Source organism: Anguilla anguilla, chromosome 12 (assembly GCF_013347855.1).
Source record: "Anguilla anguilla isolate fAngAng1 chromosome 12, fAngAng1.pri, whole genome shotgun sequence".
NCBI classification, from domain to species: domain Eukaryota; kingdom Metazoa; phylum Chordata; class Actinopteri; order Anguilliformes; family Anguillidae; genus Anguilla; species Anguilla anguilla.
In genome coordinates, this window is record NC_049212.1 from 36,655,751 (window position 1) to 36,680,826 (window position 25,076).

A 25,076-nucleotide genomic window follows, 5' to 3' on the forward strand; every position below is an offset into this window, starting at 1 on the left:
CAAGTTGCCCCTTCTCTCTCAACCATGCCCCCTCTATTGTAAAACCACTTAAAAATGTAGACTTTAGCTAGTCAGCCAGAGCCAGGAGGCTGAACCCTAGAAAAGCCATGTTTTTTTTTACTACCTTATACCGCCCAGTGGTGTCAGGCTCATCCAGCATTACAGAATCGATTTCGGCACCCACAGCAACCTAATTTCATAAAGATCATGAAACTCTATGTTGCAAAACTATATTCTTGAAATAAAGGACAGGACTGTATCAATCTCAACATTTTTATTTCTAACTCATATCGTTTTTGTTATGTAGGTAAGGGAAAATGCGACAAGGCGTATTTGCAGGCACATTGAGAAAAGCGCAAAAATGTGCAAAACAAGCAAAACACAAAATGGAGAAAGTAGTTAAAGAAATACAAAACGCAATATTTAAAAATGTAATTTCTTCAGTCATAACGCATTCCGCTCGCTTCTCCCTTCCCTTTGCTACCACTATTTTGATTGAGCTTTTACATACTGTATGTACCATCTCTTACCTCTGCGTTTTCTTCCCAGGAATAATGGGTGTGTGAGATGATGCTGTGACTATGGCTGCTTTTGCGGCCGTTGCTTCTGTCTTCAACTTTCTGTAGTTTTCATGCAGCTTGCATGCCAGGTCCATGATGAAGTCATTCATCGGTAATTCCAGTGCTTCCTCCGGTCCCATTCACTTGCACGATTTTGCCATTCTGTAGTCAATTCAGAGTTCATCCGAAGTCGCCGTTTCAGCGAGAAACTGAAAGTGTGTCCGAGGTGCTATCTCCACGAAGTTATAAACCCATCATTTTTATGACTACAATGCCCACAGTTATTGATCCCCACGCTAAAGTCAATTGTCAAAGTAAATCATCATGAAACGTTTGCACTGAATTAATTTTGTGTGATTATATACGAGAAATTAGTTTTGACAGTGCTTGACCCAGCAATTCTTATCAAAGCATCGGTCATTCAGTTGCTTAATATCGTACCTGAGGAAACAGCAACCCATTCGCACCTGGGTATCAGCACCTGTTACCTATGGTCTAGAGGGGGGTTTTGAGAAAAAAAAATGGCACAAAATGCCTGTATTTCTTTGATGAGTCCATTTTTCAGAATTCTAATAATGCAGGTATTTTAGGCCCAGGTATTTAGAAAAAGTTGTGGAAGGTTTATATATATATATATATATATAGAAAAACTGTGGCAAGTTCTCCAATATGCTTGGAACAACCTACTAGCCGATTTTCTTATAAAACTGCAGGACAGTGTACCTAAGAGAATTGATGTAGTTTTAAAGGCAAAGGGTGGCCACACCAAACATTGATATTATTTGGTTTTTAACTATTTACTGCTCTTTATATTATTTTTTTGATACTTATAACCTTTAATTTCATTATTTTTAAAAGCACCTCAGCTATACAGCATTTTTTTTACAGGCGCCTAAGACTTTTGCACAGTACTGTATATATATATTTATATATATATAAATGGGAATGTAAATGATAAATATAGGAACTAAAAGTTTGAAACATATATTAATTATTTGTAACGTCAGTTTTTTTGTATGGAGAAGGGCATTCTCATATCCACGCAAACACCTTAGCAGCAGTGGAATCAGCTATTTCAAAATGATTTGGCCAGGCAAAGTAGCTCAAGTAGCTGAAAGAGTGTCTGCAGCCGGGGTATGAGTTCAAACCAGGGATAACATAAAACAAACTTTAAGATCAAATTTTTCTGTGTCCCTGTTTCTATTTTTCATGGTAGCTGGGAAGAAAAGCGAATTGCACATAATTTCTCCCAACCTAATGGCAATGGAGGGAGAGCACACTAGGAGTGAAAATACAAAGTCTACGTCGGTTCATTTTAAGATAATATGATCTTCAGGTGAGAAGCACTGATGAACATTTCAATGTTATGTCAATGATCTAGCTAAAATGGGACACCTAATAAATATCACAACAAAATTTGGCACTTGGCCATTTAGACTGTTTTTTTTTTTTTTTGCTAGGCCTCACCTGACCACACTCTGTGTCACATTTGACCATTATCTTTGTTACAAAATGGACCTGAAACGTTAATACAGTCACATGAAATTATCACTTTCCTCAAGCTTTTAAAATTTCTGCAGACAAAGTGCATGTGGTTATTCATTAAGCAAAGTGAGCATGTAACACAAATAACACAACAACAGCATCCAAAAATCCAACAGTAAATCAATACTGCCACAAGCAACATTTGTATTTCATCACACTCAAAATATTCTTTTAAAATAATTAGTTGAATGAACTTGAAATGTAATGTTTGACCTAATACATTAACCAAGACATAGAGTAAACACAGAAGAATATAAGCTATTTTAAATAAAAATTAATCGGTAGTCGCACAAACTGCAGAGTTTGAGATACAGCACACAGGAGAGTTCCCATAATATCAATTCATCCATTTATCTGTTTATTTCAGTTGCGGTTATTTTTTTTCTGCTGAAAAGCCTTTTTGAGAATTCCTTAACCTCTCCCGTGTTCAGCACATAAATTATCGGGTTCATCATGGGGGGAATGGCAAATGAAAGTGATGTATTGATTATCCTGGCATTGGGGTGAAGGGCTCCAGCCATTGACGCAATGTAGATTCCTATTATTGGACAATAACATATAACTACCAGTATTAGGTGTGAAGAACAAGTCTTAATAGCCTTAAATCGCCCTTCCCATGAAGCTATTTTACACAGTGCACCAGCAATAAACACATATGACAGTGCAGTCAAAATAAACGGTACATACAGCAATAATACTATGTTAACATTTGCCATGATACGATTGACAAGATTGTCATTGCATGCCAAAAAGAATACCGGTGCATGGTCACAGAAGTAGCTTTTTACCACAATGGATTTACAAAAGGACAACCTGGTAATCAAAGACACCATTAGAATCAGTACAAATGAATCACATGCCCACACCACTGTTAATATCACAGTCATTGCAGGCATTGTGATGATGGCATGGTATCTCAGTGGCAAGCATATTGCCACCAATCTATCATAGGCCAGAATAGTGAGAGTGAGAGTCTGTAAACTGGAAAAGAAAAACACAAAAAACATGTTGGCCAAGCAAGCATCAAATGAGATGTATTGTGTACCAAAAGGAAACATTGCAATTAAATTTGGAATGAGAGCAGTGCTTTCACCCAAGTCAGCTACAGCCAAATTAATAATGGCCATATACTTTGGGGTGTGAAAGCTGCGCTCTGTGTATATAATAAACATGACAAAGGAGTTCCCCAACACAGAGACCACAAAAACAAAGAACAGGAAAACATAGTAGTATTTGGCATGGGGCACGTAATAAAAACCATTGATGACAAAAAACGGGGGACGCACAAAAGTAGTGTTTAGAGAGAGGGTGGAATTCTGGGAATTCATAGCAGATGTTTATAACTCTGATTCCTTCTCTTTGTTGCTTTACTTTTGGTTTTCGTTGCCTTGTAAGTAAAAAAGAAAAAAAAAATCAGTATAACTTAATTACATTTAATGCAGGTGATTTATGTTTAAATTATGAAAACACTTAAGGTTACATGAACATAACTACCTCATATTTTATAAATCATTATTTACAATGGCATTATGTATCATGCAGTTTGTATATATCTCCTTTCTTGCCATGGACAAAGGGGGCTGACTTTTTAGGTTAAGTACTAAACTTGGTACTGAGCATGCAAATAAAATACTTGACAAAAACATGAGATAATGTCAACAATTGCAACAATTTCCGACGAACAATATCACTAGCAATGCAATTCACTATCTGCTTGTGGCATGAACATGGCAAATGGCAAAGACATCTAAGCCATTGTGCCTTCATGTACTTTTATATGATTCATTTCACATTTCATAAAAGTATAAGCTGTCTCATGCTTAAAAACAACCAGATGTCATTTTAATTAGTATAATGGTCACACACAGTCTGTACTAGTAAGTGTAAACACATTTATTCCTGCCAGTATGCATTTTCAGATATTGCAAAATTGCCTTTTCTGTATTTTTAATAGATTGGTCTCACGGTAAACAAATAAGTTCACCATGATTGTGGGTTGCTATTCTTTGTGCAGCTCATGAAGAATCAAATCAAGCAATCAGCATTAATAAATGAAATAAGGACAGGAAAATAATTTCACGCTTTTCTTCACGCTTTGGAATCATGTTGCATGCATTAGGAAGGATGGCCCTTGATTTTTTCTAAACAGGATCAGTAAGTAGCTCAAATATACAATAAAATATGAAGGGATATGAATGTGAATTCCTGTATCAGAACACATCACAAATTGCACTAAACTCTATTTATGATACATGCAATATGTTCAAGAAAAAAAGGTGATTTGATTTGTAAGCATTTGAATACTTCTAAAAAAACAACAATCTTGATAAGCATCTCTAAAGTTAGTGTGCGGTAAGGGTATCAGTATTTAAATTTCACCACTAAAACAAATGTTCAATCCAATGATAAACATGGTAATGACAAAAAAAACCCCTCTTTAAATTACTCACCACAATCACTGTAGCAGAGAAAGAAGTAAAGAGTTTTCTTCAGTTCAGCTAGGTTGCATATTTACAGCACAGGAGCATTAACTCTCCTTTTATACATCCTGATCTAGGGTTTTCTATACACGTGCCATGATAATGAGCCTGGGGAACTCATTAACTATGGTACCTCTGTCACAATACAATATTTTTGGTTACTGAGAAAACAAAAAAAGGTTAGTTACCAGAGTCCAATTCCATTTTTGCTAATTTAATGAACAAGTACATTTTAATTTCAGGATAGCAGAGTAAACTAGCGGTTATGAACTGAATTTGTAAATAAGAGATTGCAGGTTTAAATCCAAGATGAGGGACTGCATTATACCCTATAGCAAAGGAAAGGATCCCATCTCTTTCTGTAACCCTCTCTGCTCACCACCTGTGTGAATTAAGTGAAAAAGTACATATAGAAAAAAATGAGTGATGAATTTAACTGCCATTTCAGCATTGTCCACACTTTGTGTTAAAGTTTTTATCCTGAATTTCATTTGTCTTTCAGACAGTGAACTAAAACTTGTGTAAGTTATAGAATTTGCCATCCCATGCTGTAAATGGTTTACAGGGAAGGGAGGTCACTTCACAAAAAGTCACGTATTCACACAACTTCTAAATACAGTAATTATATTGCATAATCACTAATATTTTCTGAATACACACATATACATACATAGCAATGAATGACAAACTGCGGATGGCAACTCCCTGGCAGGTCAGGGTAGATGTATCAGTTTTACACAGTATACCCCTTCCATAGATACTGACACTATTCAAACGAAACACTGCATACATTAATGTTCTGACATACATTAATAACCCATATGCAAGGGTGTACTGTCATAATTGTTGGGTCACAGAAATGGTATTTTTCTCACTTGTTTTTTGAGTTACAGTACAAACACTTAAGAAATAAAATGTGTGTAACAAGTGTTTCCAAAATCATGGCCACAAATAAGTCAACAGCATTTCACCTTTATTTTTGTTGTTACAGAAATACTCTTTGTATTTTGAACTGAAACATTAAAGACAGGATTAGCTAAGTTTTATTTATTTGTTGCAGAAAAAGCACTTTCCCTTACGTGAAAAAAAGGTCTTCATATTCAGACAAGTACTGTAAAGGTTTGTTACATCACTTAGAAATAAGTTATTTATTAATCAAACTGAATATGTAACAAAATATTCACAAAAACAAGAATGGAATGTAAAAGTGAATTCTTCAAAAGTGAATCAAGATTGCCTTTGTAATTCAACACACTCCAAACATGATGTGCCTTTTAAGAGAATTTAAAAAACTTGAAATATAATGTTGCACAATGCAGCAGACTAAACACACTGTCAGGATGCGTGCGTGGGGGGGGGGGTTCGGACCCAAACGCAGAGGTGGAGGGAAAAAACTCAAAACTCTAAAATGGGATGAGAACAAAAGATTTACTTCACAAAAGGGGAACAAAGGGAACAAAAATCCTCGCAGGGCAACTCTTCCAAAACAAAGAAAAAACACAGGGAAACCAAAAGTCCAAAAAACACGTGGGAGCAGAACGTGGCAGGAACACACTGGGCAGGAACTTGATCAGCGACACGCAACCAAACTACCAACAACAACAAGGATCCAGCACCTGAGCCCAGGAGACGGGAAACTTAAATAGGCAGACACTGACGAGGCACAGGAGGGCACCATGAACAATCAGGCCACGGAAGGGAAGGGGAAACGAGACAACCGGCAAACCATAATTATACAATTGAAAACAATCATACAATTAACAGGGGGGAGCAGGACACAAAACAGAAGTGCCGCCATCTGGCGGCCCAACAAGGGAAACACAGACAGGAAAACACAGAACCATGACACACACGTGATTTCTTTTCTCAATAGCACCAAATTATACAGCTGGATGTTGTTTACTGAAGCAATGTGGGTTAATTACAGCACTCAAGGATAAAACTGCAAAACTTAACAATACACCATGAGAACTCCTGTATTATCAATTCATTCCTTCATTTGATTATTTATTTCACTTGTGGTTATTCTTTTTTCTTTTGAAAAGTTTTTTTGAGAATTCCTTAACCTCTTCTGTGTTCAGCACATAAATGATTGGGTTCATCATGGGAGGAATGGCATTAGCAAGTGATGTATTGATTATTCTGGCATTGGGGTGAAGGGTAAAGGTTAGTGCAGCAATATAGGTTCCCATTATTGGAAGATAATATATAGCCACCAGAATTAGGTGTGCAGAACAAGTCTTAATGGCTTTTAGTCGGCCTTCCCATGAAGCTATTTTAAACAGTGCAAAGGCAATAAACACATATGACAGTACAGTCAGAATCAAAGGTAAATAAAGGAATAATACCATATTAAGTTTTGCCATGATAGAATTTACGAGATTGTCATTGCATGCCAATTTGTATATGGGTCCATGGTCACAGAAGTAGCTTTGTACCACAATGGATTTACAAAAGGACAACCTCGTAATCAAAGTCACTGTTGAAATGATGAAAAGTGAATTATATGCCCACACCACTGTTAACATCACAACCATTGCTGGCATTGTGATGATGGCATGGTATCTCAGTGGCAAGCATATTGCCACCAATCTATCATAGGCCAGAACAGTAAGAGTGAGAGCTTGCAAACTGGAAAAGAAAAACACAAAAAACATGTTGGCCAAACAAGCATCATAGGAGATGTACTGGGAATCGAAAAGAAACGTTGCAATTAAATTTGGAATAAGAGCAGTGCTTTCACCCACGTCAGCTACAGCCAAATTAAAAATGGCCATATACTTTGGGGTGTGAAAACTGTGCTCTGTGTAAATAATAAACATGACAAAGGAGTTCCCCAAAACAGTGACCACAAAAACAAAGCACAGGAAAACATAGTAGTATTTGGCATGGGGTATGTCATAAAAACCATTGATGAAAAAAAATGGGGGATGCACAAAAGTTGTATTTGGAGAGAGGGTGGAATTCAGGGAGTTCATGTTAGATGAATGATTCCTTCTTTTTTTTTTGCTTTTGCTTTTCTTTGTCCTGCAAGTAAAAATAACAGATAGCTTAAACTCAATAACTAAATTAAATTTAATGCAGTCGATTTATTTTTTAATTCTGAAAACATTAAAGTTACGTGAAGATAACTACCTGGAATCCAACAAATCATTATGTACGATCACATTATGTATCAAGCAGTTTATATAAATCTCCTTTCCTTCTATACACAAAGGGAGGCTGACTTTTTCAAGTACTGAGCTTGGTACCAAGCATGCAAATAAAATACTTGACAAGACATAAGGTAAATTCTAACAATAGCAACAATATCCTAAAAACAATATCTGCCATTCACTTTCTGTTTGTAGCATGACATGGTAAATAGGCAAAGGAAAATATCTCAAAGAAAGTATGTCAATATGTCCTCATGTACTTTTAGACAACTTATTACACATTTTCTTAAGCATTATCCAATGTAAAATAAAACTCTCTCCTTCATAAAACCAACTGCACATAATTTTGATGTCTTAAAAAGGCAATCTGACTACGAATACCATGAAAAAATGATAAAGAATTTGGCAAACTACTCACCACAATCGCCTAAGTAGGGAATGTGGAAAAAAGGAGTCCTCCAGTTCATTCAATCGGGTTTCATATTTACAGTAGAGGAACATTCACTCTCCTTTTATACATCTTCTTGTGGGGTTTTCTATACACGTGGCATTGTAATCAACCAGGGGAACTCATTAACTACTGTGCCTATCTATATCTTAGTTAATTAAGAAAACAAACAAATGTAAAAATAAACTATATTATTGTTAATTAAATTATTATTATTAAATACTAACATCAACCTTTGGCCTAACTCAAACACAGCCTTGAAGAAGAAGAAGAAATGGCCAATTGGTGTGAATACAATATTTAAAAAAAAATATTCACATTTGTAATTAAGAATACTATTAACTGTTGGTCCATGGTATCTATGCTGGAGTTATTCAGTGATAAAAGCATTAACAAATTAGTTAAAATTGAACTACACAGGTACAGCTGCAACGTAACATACTGAAGTGTAACCAAGAAATACATTAATCGCTGAAATAACTCCAGTTTGTTTACCAACATATGAAGACAATGAATGTTTTTCATCACGTAGTATTGATTTTGTTTTATCGTGGATTCTATCAAGGAAAACTGAGTTGAGATCAATCAGTTGTACCATGAAGGCCACGGTATACGAATAGGATTGGAGGTTTGCAACTGTGGTGAAAAAATAAAATTAAAACAACTGAACTTTTTTTGACAACTTTGCTTTAACAGCAGGCCTTCATCTTCCAACTGATGGACAGGAGCTATGCCATAGGCCCAATGGCGTCTATTAGGGCTGGACGATATATCGCAGTGATAATTATCGCGTGCAATAATAATAATAATAATAATAATAATAATAATTTTTTTTTTAAAACTGTGTCATTGTCCCAATACGTTTGCATTTAACTGTACACACACGAGCACACGCACACGCACACACACACAAGTTTGTATTGCTATACTTCTGAGGACTTCCCATTGGCTTACATTTATTCTGTAACCTCTAACCCTAACCCTAACCCTAACCCTAACCCCAACCACTACATGCCTAACTTTAAACCCTAGGTCCTAACCCTAAAACAGCCTCTTGACCTTGTGGGGCCCAGCACACACACACACACACCCACACACACTGGGCCACATTGCTATCCATTTTCTTTTAGTTCAGACTGTAGTTCAGCACACCATTTGTTTGTTTATTATCAGCATGACTTATCAACAGATCCTTGGTCCCTCAGCAATGACATCATAATTTTACTGTTCCCCACAGAAAACTGCAGCCATCAATATACTCAGAACACTCAACTGTCAGACACAATTCTCCAGCTCAGGTGTGAAGCTCTTAATTGAGAGCTGCTAATGAAGGCTTGGTTTGGTCCGAGGAGACATCCTTCTCAAGTAATTATGCCAGTGAGAGTTACGACCTCAGTGCTTTTACTGGTTACTGTAAACATGTAATCAGGAGGCATGAGGCAAGCTAGCAGTCCATGTACACAAATAAACACAAAACATACAGGTATGTAGACTCCAAAGCTCTAAAGGTCTGGTGTTTTTCCATAGCCATGGTGCAACTGCGGAGATGTGGGACACCAGGAAAACTGGTTTGTAGCTAATTCCATATCAGTAGATCAATCACTCACAGATTTACAGCTTTAGTGACCTGACCTGTGACCAATCATATACAACAAAGCATTGCACCCAAACAGGATCAAAATATGAAATTGTATCAGCTGACCCTCAGAGAAACAGTCCAGATTTACTGTGGAAACAGGTTTTAAAAAAGTAGCTAATGGCCACCTGGACAGAGATTGGGGAATGTATTGTACACCTGGATGTGTCACACTACTGAAATCAGGAGAGACTTTGAGAGTGTGTCCTGGATTTATAAACATGTAAATGAAAAGTGTTAGTTTAGAAACTTGCCAAACTGTGTTTGTTAACAGAGAGAAAAAAACACTTGCATTTGACTGAATGATATTTCTAATAAGCAATTTTACTTGTTTCCAAGTGGTTTCAGCAAACTTAATTCCTGTAGCCTTTTGTCTTAGAGGTAATACAGCCAATTGGCTAACATTCTGAATAAGGTAATAATATATATGAGGATCCATCCATGATAGTATGGTGTATACTGCAGACATTAATATTATATTTTCAGCTACAAAAACTGCGCTGAAAAATGTCATTTTTAGTTTGGCCTTTGTTTCAACAAACAAATCCCTCCAGAAAATAATAATTATTCACCAGTGGTTTCAGAACTCAGCTTGCTCTCAGGGCATTAGTGTCCTACTGGGCTTTTAATTTAATAATTAACTTTTAACTGAATAATGGCTTGCTATAATGCTCTTGAGGGATACTTCATTAGAACTGAACACATAGATGAATACTATCGGTAAAAAAAACCATATTTGTTCAAAGTGGACTGTGGATACTATGCTTATGACAGAATATGCAGATGCAAACATTTGGAATTTGGAATTCAGTACCAATTGTTGCGTTTCAGTGATAATGGTCAACATGGAGACATTAAACACGAAGAAATAAATGGGGAACTTACATTGTTATTTGCTGCTACGAATGACATGCCAACATGTTATCAATCACACAAAAATATAGCACTACAGTTTTATCAGTCCCAATTCCAATTGCTGTGCATAGACATATACAGTAATGGTTGACAAACTGCGGGTGGCAACTCCCTGGTAGGTCAGGGTAGACGTATCAGTATTTCACAGTATTCGCCTTCCATAGATACTGACACTATTCAAACCAAACACTGCATACATTAATGTTCTGACATACATTAATAACCCATATGCAATGGTGTACTGTCATAATTGTTGGGTCAAAGAAATGGGATTTTTCTCACTTGGTTTTTGAGTTACAGTATAAACACCTAAGAAATAAGATGTGTGTTACGAGTGTTGCCAAAATCATGACCGCAAAGAAGTTAAGAGCATTTCACCTTTATTTTTGTTGTTACAGAAGATATCCTTTGTATTTTGAACTGAAACATTCAAGACGGGATTAGCTAGGTTTTTTTATTTATTAATGTTTTTGTAGAAGAAGTACTTTCCCCTATGTGAAAAATAACGTCTCCATATGTTGAAGACAAGTACTGTAAAGGTACAGTTAACTTTGTTACGTCACTTAGAAAAAAGTTATTTATTAAGCAAACTGAATGTGTAACAAAGTAAATTATTCACAAAAACTAGATTGGAATGCAAATCTTCAAAAGTGAATCAAGATTGCCTTCAGCATCATTTGTAATTCAACACACTCCAAACATAAGGTGCCTTTTAAGAGAATTTAATAAACTTGAAATATAACGTTGCACAATGCAGCAGACTAAACTCACGTGATCTCTTTTTTCAATAGCAACAAATTATACAGCTGGATGTTGTTTACTGAAGCAACGTAGGCTAATTACAGCACTCAAGGATAAAACTGCAAAACTTAACAATATACCATCAGAGCTCCTGTATTATCAATTAATTCCTTCATTTGATTATTTATCTCACTTGTGGTTATTCCCTTTTCTTTTGAAAAGTTTTTTTGAGAATTCCTTAACCTCTTCTGTGTTCAGCACATAAATGATTGGGTTCATCATGGGAGGAATGGCATTCGAAAGTGATGTATTGATTATTCTGGCATTGGGGTGAAGGGTAAAAGTTTGTGCAGCAATATAGGTGCCCATCATTGGAAGATAATTTATAGCCACCAGCATTAGGTGTGCAGAACAAGTCTTAATGGCTTTAAGTCGCCCTTCCCATGAAGCTATTTTAAACAGTGCGCCAGCAATGAATGCATAGGACAGTACAGTCAGAATCAAAGGTAAATAAAGAAATAATGCCATAGTAAGTTTTGCCATAATAGAATTTATGAGATTGTCATTGCATGCCAATTTGTATATGGGTCCATGGTCACAGAAGTAGCTTTCTACCACAATGGATTTACAAAAGGACAACCTGGTAATCAAAGACACCATTAAAATCAGTAAGACTGAATCATATGTCCACACCACTGTTAATATCACAGCCATTGCTTGCATTGTGATGATGGCATGGTATCTCAGTGGCAAGCATATTGCCACCAATCTATCATAGGCCAGAACGGTAAGAGTGAGAGACTGCAAACTGGAAAAGAAAAACACAAAAAACATGTTGGCCAAGCAAGCATCAAATGAGATATATTGGGAATCAAAAAGAAATGTTGCAATTAAATTTGGAATAAGAGCAGTGCTTCCACCCAAGTCAGCTACGACCAAATTAAAAATGACTGAATACTTTGGGGTGTGAAAACTGTGCTCTGTGTATATAATAAACATGACAAAGGAGTTCCCCAACACAGTGACCACAAAAACAAAGCACAGGAAAACATAGTAGTATTTGGCATGGGGTACGTCATAAAAACCATTGATGAAAAAAAATGGGGGACGCACTAAAGTTGTATTTGGAGAGAGGGTGGAATTCAGAGAATTCATGTTCGATGAATGATTCCTTGTCTTTTTCTTTCCTTTTGTTTTTCTTTGTCCTGCAAGTAAAAATAAAACATAGCCTAAACTCAATAACTCAATAACATTTAATTCAGTCAATTTAAATTTTTTTTCTGAATCTAATCATTATTTACAATCACATTATTTGTCAAGCAGTTTATACAACACATAAGGTAAATTCTAACAATAGCAACAATGTCCTACAAACAATATCTGCCATTCACTTTCTGTTTGTAGCATGACATGGTAAATAGGCGAAGGAAGCTATCTCAAAAAAGTATGTCAATATGTCCTTTTGTACTTTTAGACGACTTATTACACATTTTCTTAAGCATTATCCAATGTAAAATAAAACTCTCTCCTTCATAAAACCAACTGCACATCATTTTGATGTCTTAGAAAAGAAATCTGATCATGTATACCATCTCAAACGAGAAAGAGTTTGGTAAACCACTCACCACAATCGCCTAAGTAGGGAATGTGGAAAAAAGGAGTCCTCCAGTTCGTTCAATCGGGTTTCATATTTACAGTAGAGGAACATTCACTCTCCTTTTATACATCTTCTTGTGGGGTTTTCTATACACGTGGCATTGTAATCAACCAGGGGAACTCATTAACTACTGTGCCTATCTATATCTTAGTTAATTAAGAAAACAAACAAATGTAAACATAAACAATATTATTGTTAATTATAATATTATTAAATACTAACATCAACCTTTGGCCTAACTCAAACACAGCTTTGGTTTCATGAAGTCATTACATGCAACATTAAAAATCAACGTCTTTATTCAGTGACAAATATAAAAACTTGTTTGTTATTAATAGCCTATTAGTGTTGTACAGCCGCTAATATTCAAAACAAATATTTAAATATAGCTACACAACACAAGGAAAACGTGAAATATAGCTGGAAGCTGCAGTGAGCGGGTTTTAAGGCATAAAACAAGAGGATTATTTTATGGATTTCAAGGCATAAATAGTGATGATAATGGTATACATATATATATATATATATATATATATATATATATATATATAAATTGTCACATGTTTGCATTATCTAATTAACTTTAATTATATGGTCAGAATAAAGTATTACCCAGCTAACGGTTCAAATATGAACTGGACACAAATTTTCAAGCATGGTAGATGATATCTGTATTCTATAAATTATCCCCCCCTCCAAAGACAGTCAGAAACAATATATCCAAAAACTGGCAATGCACAAAGTCCATGCTTTGCTGCTTCTACTCACTCACATATGGTAAACATATGGTGTGGGCGACTGTCACAATGGATCCATGATCCTATCAATCTAATAATTGTCTGAACGTCTCAGTTTTACAAATGGGAGAAATAGGTAACACTTTACATTAAGTTGCGGCTATACCGGTGTAGTTAAATTGTAACTAATTTCGTAACCAGAGGATACTACTGAGTGACTCCAATGTAGGTAACATGGAACAACAGTTAACGATTTTCTTAATTACACATGCAATACAAGGCCAGCCCTGTTACATCCTGCAAAAATGAAATAATTCCATATCACGAAGACACATTGTGAAATTAACAGGCAAGGTTTATTTCTTCTGTATCATGAAGATATGACCAATGGGTGAAAATACAATATTTAAAAATTAAGTTAAATTAACTAAGAATACTGCTAACTGTTGTTCCATGATATCTATGCTGGAGTTATAAGAAGAAGGCCAATAAAAATAACAGAAGGTCTAGAGTTGATTCTAGGTGTGGAATTTGCACTTGCAGCATGTTGCTGTTGTCTTTCAACATGAGGACTAAATATGCATCAATGTCAGTAAAGCAGGGCATCGACATGTCTGGCTGCCACCGGAACTGGCTCACTTGTCTGTATTGACAATTTGACTGCTGACAGCAGCGGCATTCAGAATTCAGAATTCAAAAGTGGACAGAAACGTCTTATCTGGTCCAAACAAATGCCTCAAAACTCATTGGACAGCACTTCATCTTGTGGTGGCATAATGACCCCAAATATACTGCTAAAGAAATCAAGGAGTTTTTCAGGGATGAATGGCGGAATGTTCCAGACCAGCCAAGACAATCAAATTTTTAAAAAACTGTTTCATTGTCCCAGTACTTTTGCATTTAACTGTAAACACACACACACACACACACACACACACACACAGTCCCGTACTGCTGTCCTTATGAGGACTTCTCATTGACTACATTCATTCTGTAACCTTTAACCCTAACCCTAACCACTACATACCTAACCTTAACCCTAACCTTGACCTAATTGTAACCCTAACCCTAACCCTAAGTCCTAACCCTAAAACAGCCTCTTGACCTTGTGGGGACCAGCAAAAGGTCCCCACAAAGATACGTTTTCCCCATCTTTCTATCCTTGTGAGGACATTTGTTGCCCATAAAGATAGTATTACAATTTTCACACACACATACACACACACACACATTGGGCCACATTGCTATCCATTTTCTTTTAGTTCAGACTGTAGCTCAGTACACCATTTGTTTGTTTATTAACAGCATGAGTTATCAACAGATCCTTTGCCCCTCTGCAATGACATCATAATTTTACTGTTGCCCAGAGAAACCTACTGCCATTAAAGTACTCAAATCACTCAACTGTCAGACACAATTCTCCAGCTCAGGTGTGAAGCTCTTAATTGAGAGCTGCTAATGAAGGCTTGGTTTGGTCCGAGGAGACATCCTTCTCAAGTAATTATGCCAGTGAGAGTTACGACCTGAGTGCTTTTACTGGTTACTGTAAACATGTAATCAGGAGGCATGAGGCAAGCTATCAGTCCACGTACACAAATAAAGAAAAAAAATATAGGTATGTATGTAGACTCCAAAGCTCTAAAGGCCTGGTGTTTTTCCATAGCCATGGTGCAACTGCGGAGATGTGGGACACCACAAAAACTGGTTTGTAGCTAATTCCCTATCACTAGACCAATCACTCACAGATTTGCAGCTTTAGTGACCTGACCTGTGACCAATCATATACAACAAAGCATTGCACCCAAACAGGATCAAAATATGAAATTGTATCAGCTGACCCTCAGAGAAACAGTCCAGATTTACTGTGGAAACAGGTTTAAAAAAGGTAGCTAATGGCCACCTGGACAGAGATTGGGGAATGTATTGTACACCTGGATGTGTCACACTACTGAAATCAGGACAGACTTTGAGAGTGTGTCCTGGATTTATAAACATGTAAATGAAAAGTGTTAGTTTAGAAACTTGCCAAACTGTGTTTGATAACAGAGAGAAAAAAACACTTGCATTTGACTGAATGATATTTCTAATAAGCAATTTTACTTGTTTCCAAGTGGTTTCAGCAAACTTAATTCCTGTAGCCTTTTGTCTTAGAGGTAATACAGCCAATTGGCTAACATTCTGAATAAGGTAATAATATATACGAGGATCCATCCATGATAGTATGGTGTATACTGCAGACATTATTATTATATTTTCAGCTACAAAAACTGCTCTGAAAAACGTTATTGTTAGTTTGGCCTTCATTTCAACAAACAAATCCCTCCAGCAAATAATAATTATTCACCAGTGGTTTCAGAACTCAGCTTGCTCTCAGGGCATTAGTGTCCTACTGGGCTGTTAATTGAATAATTAACTTTTAACTGAATAATGGCTTGCTATAATGCTCTTGAGGGATACATCATTAGAACTGAACACATAGATAAATACTATCGGTAAAAAAAACATATTTGTTCAAACTGGACTGTGGATACTATGCTTATGACAGGATATGCAGATGCAAACATTCAGAAATCAGTTCCAGTTGTTGTGTTTCAGTGATAATGGTCAACATGGAGACATTAAACACGAAGAAATAAATGGAGAACTTACGTTGTTTATTGCTGCCACGAATGACATGCCAACATGTTATCAATCACACAAAAATGTAGCACTACAGTTTTATCAGTCCCAATTCCAATTGCTGTGCATAGACATATACAGTAATGGTTGACAAACTGCGGGTGGCAACTCCCTGGTAGGTCAGAGTAGACATATCAGTTTTTCACAGTATTTGCGTCCCATAGATACTGACACTATTCAAACCAAACACTGCATACATTAATGTTCTGACATACATTAATAACCCATATGCAATGCTGTACTGTCATAATTGTTGGGTCAAAGAAATGGGATTTTTCTCACTAGGTTTTTGAGTTACAGTATAAACACCTAAGAAATAAGATGTGTGTTGCGAGTGTTTCCAAAATCATGACCGCAAAGAAGTTAAGAGCATTTCACCTTTATTTTTGTTGTTACAGAATATATCCTGTGTATTATGAACTGAAACATTCAAGACGGGATTAGCTAGGTTTTTATATTTATTAAAGTTTTTGTAGAAGAAGTACTTTCCCCTTTGTGAAAAATAACATCTCCATATGTTGAAGACAAGTACTGTAAAGGTACAGTTAACTTTGTTACATCACTTAGAAATGAGTTATTTATTAAGCAAACTGAATGTGTAACAAAGTAAATTATTCACAAACACTCGATTGGAATGCAAATCTTCAAAAGTGAATTAAGACTGCCTTCAGCATCATTTGTAATTCAACAAACTCCAAACATGAGGTGCATTTTAAGAGAATTTAATAAACTTGAAATATAACGTTGCACAATGCAGCAGACTAAACTCACGTGATTTCTTTTTTCAATAGCACCAAATTATACAGCTGGATGTTATTTACTGAAGCAATGTAGGTTAATTACAGCACTCAAGGATAAAACTGCAAAACTTAACAATACACCATGAGAGCTCCTGAATTATCAATTAATTCCTTCATTTGATTATTTATCTCACTTGTGGTTATTCTTTTTTCTTGTGAAAAGTTGTTTTGAGAATTCCTTAACCTCTACTGTGCTCAGCACATAAATGATTGGGTTCATCATGGGAGGAATGGCATAGGCAAGTGATGTATTGATTATTCTGGCATTGGGGTGAAGGGTAAAAGTTAGTGCAGCAATATAGGTTCCCATGATTGGAAGAAAATATAAAGCCACCAGCATAAGGTGTGCAGAACAAGTCTTAATGGCTTTAAATCGCCCTTCCCATGAAGCTACTTTAAACAGTGCAAAGGCAATAAACACATATGACAATACAGTCAGAATAAAAGGTAAATAAAGGAAAAATACCATATAAAGTTTTGCCATGACAGAATTGGCAAGATTGTCATTGCATGCCATGCGATACATTGGTCCATGGTCACAGAAGTAGCTTTGTACCACAATGGATTTACAAAAGGACAACCTGGTAATCAAAGACACCATTAGAATCAGGAAAAATGAATCAAATGCCCACACCACTGTTAACATCACAACCATTGCTGGCATTGTGATAATGGCATGGTATCTCAGTGGCAAGCATATTGCCACCAATCTATCATAGGCCAGAACAGTAAGAGTGAGAGCTTGCAAACTGGAAAAGAAAAACACAAAAAACATGTTGGCCATGCAAGCGTCGAAGGAGATGTACTGGGAATCGAAAAGAAATGTTGCAATTAAATTTGGAATAAGAGCAGTGCTTTCACCCAAGTCAGCTACAGCCAAACTAAAAATGGCCAAATACTTTGGGGTGTGAAAACTGCGCTCTGTGTAAATAATAAACATGACAAAGGAGTTCCCCAAAACACTGACCACAAAAACAAAGCACAGGAAAACATAGTAGTATTTGGCATGGGGTATGTCATAAAAACCATTGATGAAAAAAAATGGGGGACGCACAAAAGTTGTATTTGGAGAGAGGGTGGAATTCAGGGAGTTCATGTTAGATGAATGATTGCTTCTTTTTTTTTTTGCTTGTGCTTTTCTTTGTCCTGCAAGTAAAAATAACATATAGCCTAAACTCAATAACTCAATTAAATTTAATGCAGTCAATTTATTTTTTAATTCTGAAAGCATTAAAGTTATGTGAAGATAACTACCTGGAATCCAACAAATCTTTATGTACGATCACATTATGTATCAAGCAGTTTATATAAATCTCCTTTCCTTCTGTACACAAAGGGAGGCTGACTTTTTCAAGTACTGAGCTTGGTACCAAGCATGCAAATAAAATACTTGACAAAACATAAGGTAAATTCTAACAATAGCAAAATGTCCTACAAACAATATCTGCCATTCACTTTCTGTTTGTAGCATGACATGGTAAATAGGCGAAGGAAGCTATCTCAAAAAAAGTATGTCAATATGTCCTTGTGTACTTTTAGACGACTTATTACACATTTTCTTAAGCATTATCCAATGTAAAATAAAACCCTCTCCTTCATAAAACCAACTGCACATCATGTTGATGTCTTAGAAAGGCAATCTGATCATGAATACCATCTCAAAAGAGAAAGAGTTTGGTAAACTACTCACCACAATCGCCTAAGTAGGGAATGTGAAAAAAAGGAGTCCTCCAGTTCGTTCAATCGGGTTTCATATTTACAGTAGAGGAACATTCACTCTCCTTTTATACATCTTCTTGTGGGGTTTTCTATGCGTGTGCCATTGTAATCAACCAGGGGAACTCATTAACTACTGCACCTATCATCACTATATCTTAGTTAATTAAGAAAACAAACAAATGTAAACATAAACAATATTATTGTTAATTATAATATTATTAAATACTAACATCAACCTTTGGCCTAACTCAAACACAGCTTTGGTTTCATGAATTCATTACACGCAACATTAAAAATCAATGGCTTTATTCAGTGACAAATATAAAAACTTGTTTGTTATTAATAGCCTATTAGTGTTGTACAGCCGCTAATATTCAAAACAAATATTTAAATATAGCTACACAACACAAGGAAAACGTGAAATATAGCTGGAAGCTGCAGTGAGCGGGTTTTAAGGCATAAAACAAGAGGATTATTTTATGGATTTCAAGGCATAAATAGTGATGATAATGGTATACATATATATATATATATATATATATATATATATATATAAATTGTCACATGTTTGCATTATCTAATTAACTTTAATGATATGGTCAGAATAAAGTATTACCCAGCTAACGGTTCAAATATGAACTGGACACAAATTTTCAAGCATGGTAGATGATATCTGTATTCTATAAATTATCCCCCCCTCCAAAGACAGTCAGAAACAATATATCCAAAAACTGGCAATGCACAAAGTCCATGCTTTGCTGCTTCTACTCACTCACATATGGTAAACATATGGTGTGGGCGACTGTCACAATGGATCCATGATCCTATCAATCTAATAATTGTCTGAACGTCTCAGTTTTACAAATGGGAGAAATAGGTAACACTTTACATTAAGTTGCGGCTATACCGGTGTAGTTAAATTGTAACTAATTTCGTAACCAGAGGATACTACTGAGTGACTCCAATGTAGGTAACATGGAACAACAGTTAACGATTTTCTTAATTACACATGCAATACAAGGCCAGCCCTGTTACATCCTGCAAAAATGAAATAATTCCATATCACGAAGACACATTGTGAAATTAACAGGCAAGGTTTATTTCTTCTGTATCATGAAGATATGACCAATGGGTGAAAATACAATATTTAAAAATTAAGTTAAATTAACTAAGAATACTGCTAACTGTTGTTCCATGATATCTATGCTGGAGTTATAAGAAGAAGGCCAATAAAAATAACAGAAGGTCTAGAGTTGATTCTAGGTGTGGAATTTGCACTTGCAGCATGTTGCTGTTGTCTTTCAACATGAGGACTAAATATGCATCAATGTCAGTAAAGCAGGGCATCGACATGTCTGGCTGCCACCGGAACTGGCTCACTTGTCTGTATTGACAATTTGACTGCTGACAGCAGCGGCATTCAGAATTCAGAATTCAAAAGTGGACAGAAACGTCTTATCTGGTCCAAACAAATGCCTCAAAACTCATTGGACAGCACTTCATCTTGTGGTGGCAAAATGACCCCAAATATACTGCTAAAGAAATCAAGGAGTTTTTCAGGGATGAATGGCGGAATGTTCCAGACCAGCCAAGACAATCAAATTTTTAAAAAACTGTTTCATTGTCCCAGTACTTTTGCATTTAACTGTAAACACACACACACACACACACACACACACACAGTCCCGTACTGCTGTCCTTATGAGGACTTCTCATTGACTACATTCATTCTGTAACCTTTAACCCTAACCCTAACCACTACATACCTAACCTTAACCCTAACCTTGACCTAATTGTAACCCTAACCCTAACCCTAAGTCCTAACCCTAAAACAGCCTCTTGACCTTGTGGGGACCAGCAAAAGGTCCCCACAAAGATACGTTTTCCCCATCTTTCTATCCTTGTGAGGACATTTGTTGCCCATAAAGATAGTATTACAATTTTCACACACACATACACACACACACACATTGGGCCACATTGCTATCCATTTTCTTTTAGTTCAGACTGTAGCTCAGTACACCATTTGTTTGTTTATTAACAGCATGAGTTATCAACAGATCCTTTGCCCCTCTGCAATGACATCATAATTTTACTGTTGCCCAGAGAAACCTACTGCCATTAAAGTACTCAAATCACTCAACTGTCAGACACAATTCTCCAGCTCAGGTGTGAAGCTCTTAATTGAGAGCTGCTAATGAAGGCTTGGTTTGGTCCGAGGAGACATCCTTCTCAAGTAATTATGCCAGTGAGAGTTACGACCTGAGTGCTTTTACTGGTTACTGTAAACATGTAATCAGGAGGCATGAGGCAAGCTATCAGTCCACGTACACAAATAAAGAAAAAAAATATAGGTATGTATGTAGACTCCAAAGCTCTAAAGGCCTGGTGTTTTTCCATAGCCATGGTGCAACTGCGGAGATGTGGGACACCACAAAAACTGGTTTGTAGCTAATTCCCTATCACTAGACCAATCACTCACAGATTTGCAGCTTTAGTGACCTGACCTGTGACCAATCATATACAACAAAGCATTGCACCCAAACAGGATCAAAATATGAAATTGTATCAGCTGACCCTCAGAGAAACAGTCCAGATTTACTGTGGAAACAGGTTTAAAAAAGGTAGCTAATGGCCACCTGGACAGAGATTGGGGAATGTATTGTACACCTGGATGTGTCACACTACTGAAATCAGGACAGACTTTGAGAGTGTGTCCTGGATTTCTAAACATGTAAATGAAAAGTGTTAGTTTAGAAACTTGCCAAACTGTGTTTGTTTACAGAGAGAAAAAAACACTTGCATTTGACTGAATGATAATTCTAATAAGCAATTTTACTTGATTCCAAGTGGTTTTAGCAAGCTTAATTCCTGTAGCCTTTTGTCTTAGAGGTAATACAGCCAATTGGCTAACATTCTGAATAAGGTAATAATATATACGAGGATCCATCCATGATAGTATGGTGTATACTGCAGACATTATTATTATATTTTCAGCTACAAAAACTGCTCTGAAAAACGTTATTGTTAGTTTGGCCTTCATTTCAACAAACAAATCCCTCCAGCAAATAATAATTATTCACCAGTGGTTTCAGAACTCAGCTTGCTCTCAGGGCATTAGTGTCCTACTGGGCTGTTAATTGAATAATTAACTTTTAACTGAATAATGGCTTGCTATAATGCTCTTGAGGGATACATCATTAGAACTGAACACATAGATAAATACTATCGGTAAAAAAAACATATTTGTTCAAACTGGACTGTGGATACTATGCTTATGACAGGATATGCAGATGCAAACATTCAGAAATCAGTTCCAGTTGTTGTGTTTCAGTGATAATGGTCAACATGGAGACATTAAACATAAACATGCAGAAATAAATGGGGAACTTACATTGTTTACTGCTGCCATGAATGACATGCCAACATGTTATCAATCACACAAAAATATAGCACTGCAGTTTTATCAGTCCCAATTCCAATTGCTGTGCATATACATATACAGTAATGGTTGACAAACTGCGGGTGGCAACTCCCTGGTAGGTCAGGGTAGACGTATCAGTTTATCACAGTATTCGCCTTCCTATTCAAACCAAACACTGCATACATTAATGTTCTGACATACATTAATAACCCATATGCAATGGTGTACTGTCATAATTGTTGGGTCAAAGAAATGGGATTTTTCTCACTTGGTTTTTGAGTTACAGTATAAACACCTAAGAAATAAGATGTGTGTTACGAGTGTTTCCAAAATCATGACCGCAAAGAAGTTAAGAGCATTTCACCTTTATTTTTGTTGTTACAGAAGATATCCTTTGTATTTTGAACTGAAACATTCAAGACGGGATTAGCTAGGTTTTTTTATTTATTAATGTTTTTGTAGAAGAAGTACTTTCCCCTATGTGAAAAATAACGTCTCCATATGTTGAAGACAAGTACTGTAAAGGTACAGTTAACTTTGTTACATCACTTAGAAATAAGTTATTTATTAAGCAAACTGAATGTGTAACAAAGTACATTATTCACAAACACTAGATTGGAATGCAAATCTTCAAAAGTGAATCAAGATTGCCTTCAGCATCATTTGTACTTCAACACACTCCAAACAGGATGTGCCTTTTAAGAGATTTTAATAAACTTGAAATATAACTTTGCACAATGCAGCAGACTAAAATCACGTGATTTCTTTTCTCAATAGCAACAACTTATACAGCTGGATGTTGTTTACTGAAGCAATGTAGGTTAATTACAGCACTCAAGGATAAAACTGAAAAACTTAACAATACACCATGAGAGCTCCTGTATTATCAATTCATTCCTTCATTTGATTATTTATCTCACTTGTGGTTATTTTTTTTTCTTTTGAAAAGTTTTTTTGAGAATTCCTTAACCTCTTCTGTGTTCAGCACATAAATGATTGGGTTCATCATGGGAGGAATGGCATTAGCAAGTGATGTATTGATTATTCTGGCATTGGGGTGAAGGGTAAAAGTCAGTGCAGCAATATAGGTTCCCATGAGTGGAAGAAAATATAAAGCAACCAGCATTAGGTGTGCTGAACAAGTCTTAATGGCTTTTAGTCGCCCTTCCCATGAAGCTACTTTAAACAGTGCAAAGGCAATAAACACATATGACAATACAGTCAGAATAAAAGGTAAATAAAGGAATAATACCATATAAAGTTTTGCCATGATAGAATTTGCAAGATTGTCATTGCATGCCAATTTGTATATGGGTCCATAGTCACAGAAGTAGCTTTTTACCACAATGGATTTACAAAAGGACAACCTGGTAATCAAAGTCAATGTTGAAATGATGAAAAGTGAATTATATGCCCACACCACTGTTAACATCACAACCATTGCTGGCATTGTGATGATAGCATGGTATCTCAGTGGCAAGCATATTGCCACCAATCTATCATAGGCCAGAACAGTAAGAGTGAGAGCTTGCAAATTGGAAAAGAAAAACACAAAAAACATGTTGGCCAAACAAGCATCAAAGGAGATGTACTGGGAATCGAAAAGAAACGTTGCAATTAAATTTGGAATAAGAGCAGTGCTTTCACCCAAGTCAGCTACAGCCAAATTAAAAATGGCCAAATACTTTGGGGTGTGAAAACTGCGCTCTGTGTAAATAATAAACATGACAAAGGAGTTCCCCAAAACAGTGACCACAAAAACAAAGCACAGGAAAACATAGTAGTATTTGGCATGGGGTATGTCATAAAAACCATTGATGAAAAAAAATGGGGGACGCACAAAAGTTGTATTTGGAGAGAGGGTGGAATTCAGGGAGTTCATGTTAAATGAATGATTCCTTCTTTTTTCTTTGCTTTTGCTTTTCTTTGTCCTGCAAGGAAAAATAACATATAGCCTAAACTCAATAACTCAATTAAATTTAATGCAGTCGATTTATTTTTTAATTCTGAAAGCATTAAAGTTACATGAAGATAACTACCTGGAATCCAACAAATCATTATTTACGATCACATTATGTATCAAGCAGTTTATATAAATCTCCTTTCCTTCTGTACACCAAGGGAGGCTGACTTTTTCAAGTACTGAGCTTGGTACCAAGCATGCAAATAAAATACTTGACGAAACATAAGGTAAATTCTAAAAATAGCAACAATGTCCTACAAACAATATCTGCCATTCACTTTCTGTTTGTAGCATGACATGGTAAATAGGCAAAGGAAACTATCTCAAAGAAAGTATGTCAATATGTCCTCATGTACTTTTAGATGACTTATTACACATTTTCTTAAGCATTATCCAATGTAAAATAAAACTCTCTCCTTCATAAAACCAACTGCACATCATTTTGATGTCTTAGAAAAGAAATCTGATCATGTATACCATCTCAAACGAGAAAGAGTTTGGTAAACCACTCACCACAATCGCCTAAGTAGGGAATGTGGAAAAAAGGAGTCCTCCAGTTCGTTCAATCGGGTTTCATATTTACAGTAGAGGAACATTCACTCTCCTTTTATACATCT

At 36.1% G+C, this 25,076-nt stretch overlaps 5 protein-coding genes across 5 annotated transcripts; all 5 read right to left on the bottom strand.

The window, feature by feature from the left end:
* Positions 1–1,561: 1,561 nt before the first annotated feature.
* On the bottom strand, positions 1,562–4,608 carry LOC118210126 (olfactory receptor 1-like). The gene is made up of 2 exons (XM_035386014.1): positions 4,556–4,608; positions 1,562–3,492 (listed from the first exon to the last, which is right to left on the bottom strand). The coding sequence occupies exon 2, from the start codon at positions 3,431–3,433 to the stop codon at positions 2,456–2,458; it is 978 nt and encodes a 325-aa protein (XP_035241905.1). The 5' UTR covers positions 3,434–3,492; positions 4,556–4,608; the 3' UTR covers positions 1,562–2,455.
* Positions 4,609–6,451: 1,843 nt separating this feature from the next.
* LOC118208878 (olfactory receptor 52E4-like) lies at positions 6,452–8,272 on the bottom strand. Its single transcript, XM_035383835.1, has 2 exons — positions 8,159–8,272; positions 6,452–7,612 (listed from the first exon to the last, which is right to left on the bottom strand). Exons 1-2 carry the CDS (start codon positions 8,239–8,241, stop codon positions 6,598–6,600), a joined length of 1,098 nt encoding a protein of 365 aa, XP_035239726.1. The 5' UTR covers positions 8,242–8,272; the 3' UTR covers positions 6,452–6,597.
* A 3,136-nt stretch (positions 8,273–11,408) lies between these two features.
* LOC118208880 (olfactory receptor 52E4-like) lies at positions 11,409–13,163 on the bottom strand. Its single transcript, XM_035383838.1, has 2 exons — positions 13,106–13,163; positions 11,409–12,685 (listed from the first exon to the last, which is right to left on the bottom strand). The coding sequence occupies exon 2, from the start codon at positions 12,633–12,635 to the stop codon at positions 11,670–11,672; it is 966 nt and encodes a 321-aa protein (XP_035239729.1). The 5' UTR covers positions 12,636–12,685; positions 13,106–13,163; the 3' UTR covers positions 11,409–11,669.
* A 1,447-nt stretch (positions 13,164–14,610) lies between these two features.
* Positions 14,611–19,101, bottom strand: LOC118209158 (olfactory receptor 52E4-like). The gene is made up of 3 exons (XM_035384319.1): positions 19,044–19,101; positions 17,878–18,499; positions 14,611–14,665 (listed from the first exon to the last, which is right to left on the bottom strand). Exons 2-3 carry the CDS (start codon positions 18,447–18,449, stop codon positions 14,611–14,613), a joined length of 627 nt encoding a protein of 208 aa, XP_035240210.1. The 5' UTR covers positions 18,450–18,499; positions 19,044–19,101.
* Positions 19,102–22,651: 3,550 nt separating this feature from the next.
* Positions 22,652–25,024, bottom strand: LOC118208879 (olfactory receptor 1-like). Its single transcript, XM_035383836.1, has 2 exons — positions 24,973–25,024; positions 22,652–24,427 (listed from the first exon to the last, which is right to left on the bottom strand). The coding sequence occupies exon 2, from the start codon at positions 24,376–24,378 to the stop codon at positions 23,413–23,415; it is 966 nt and encodes a 321-aa protein (XP_035239727.1). The 5' UTR covers positions 24,379–24,427; positions 24,973–25,024; the 3' UTR covers positions 22,652–23,412.
* Positions 25,025–25,076: the final 52 nt, after the last annotated feature.

Bases quoted from the DNA above. Each gene is read 5' to 3' on its own strand.
- LOC118210126 (XM_035386014.1), bottom strand. From the start codon at position 3,433: ATGAATTCCCAGAATTCCACCCTCTCTCTAAACACTACTTTTGTGCGT.
- LOC118208878 (XM_035383835.1), bottom strand. From the start codon at position 8,241: ATGTTCCTCTACTGTAAATATGAAACCCGATTGAATGAACTGGAGGAC. The intron at 7,613-8,158 runs GTGAGTAGTTTG...TTTTACTTGCAG, and splicing joins TCCCTACTTAGGCGATTGTG to GACAAAGAAAAGCAAAAGCA.
- LOC118208880 (XM_035383838.1), bottom strand. From the start codon at position 12,635: ATGAATTCTCTGAATTCCACCCTCTCTCCAAATACAACTTTAGTGCGT.
- LOC118209158 (XM_035384319.1), bottom strand. From the start codon at position 18,449: ATGAACTCCCTGAATTCCACCCTCTCTCCAAATACAACTTTTGTGCGT. The intron at 14,666-17,877 runs GTATCGCATGGC...TTTCTTTAGCAG, and splicing joins TTCTGTGACCATGGACCAAT to TATATTTGGGGTCATTATGC.
- LOC118208879 (XM_035383836.1), bottom strand. From the start codon at position 24,378: ATGAACTCCCTGAATTCCACCCTCTCTCCAAATACAACTTTTGTGCGT.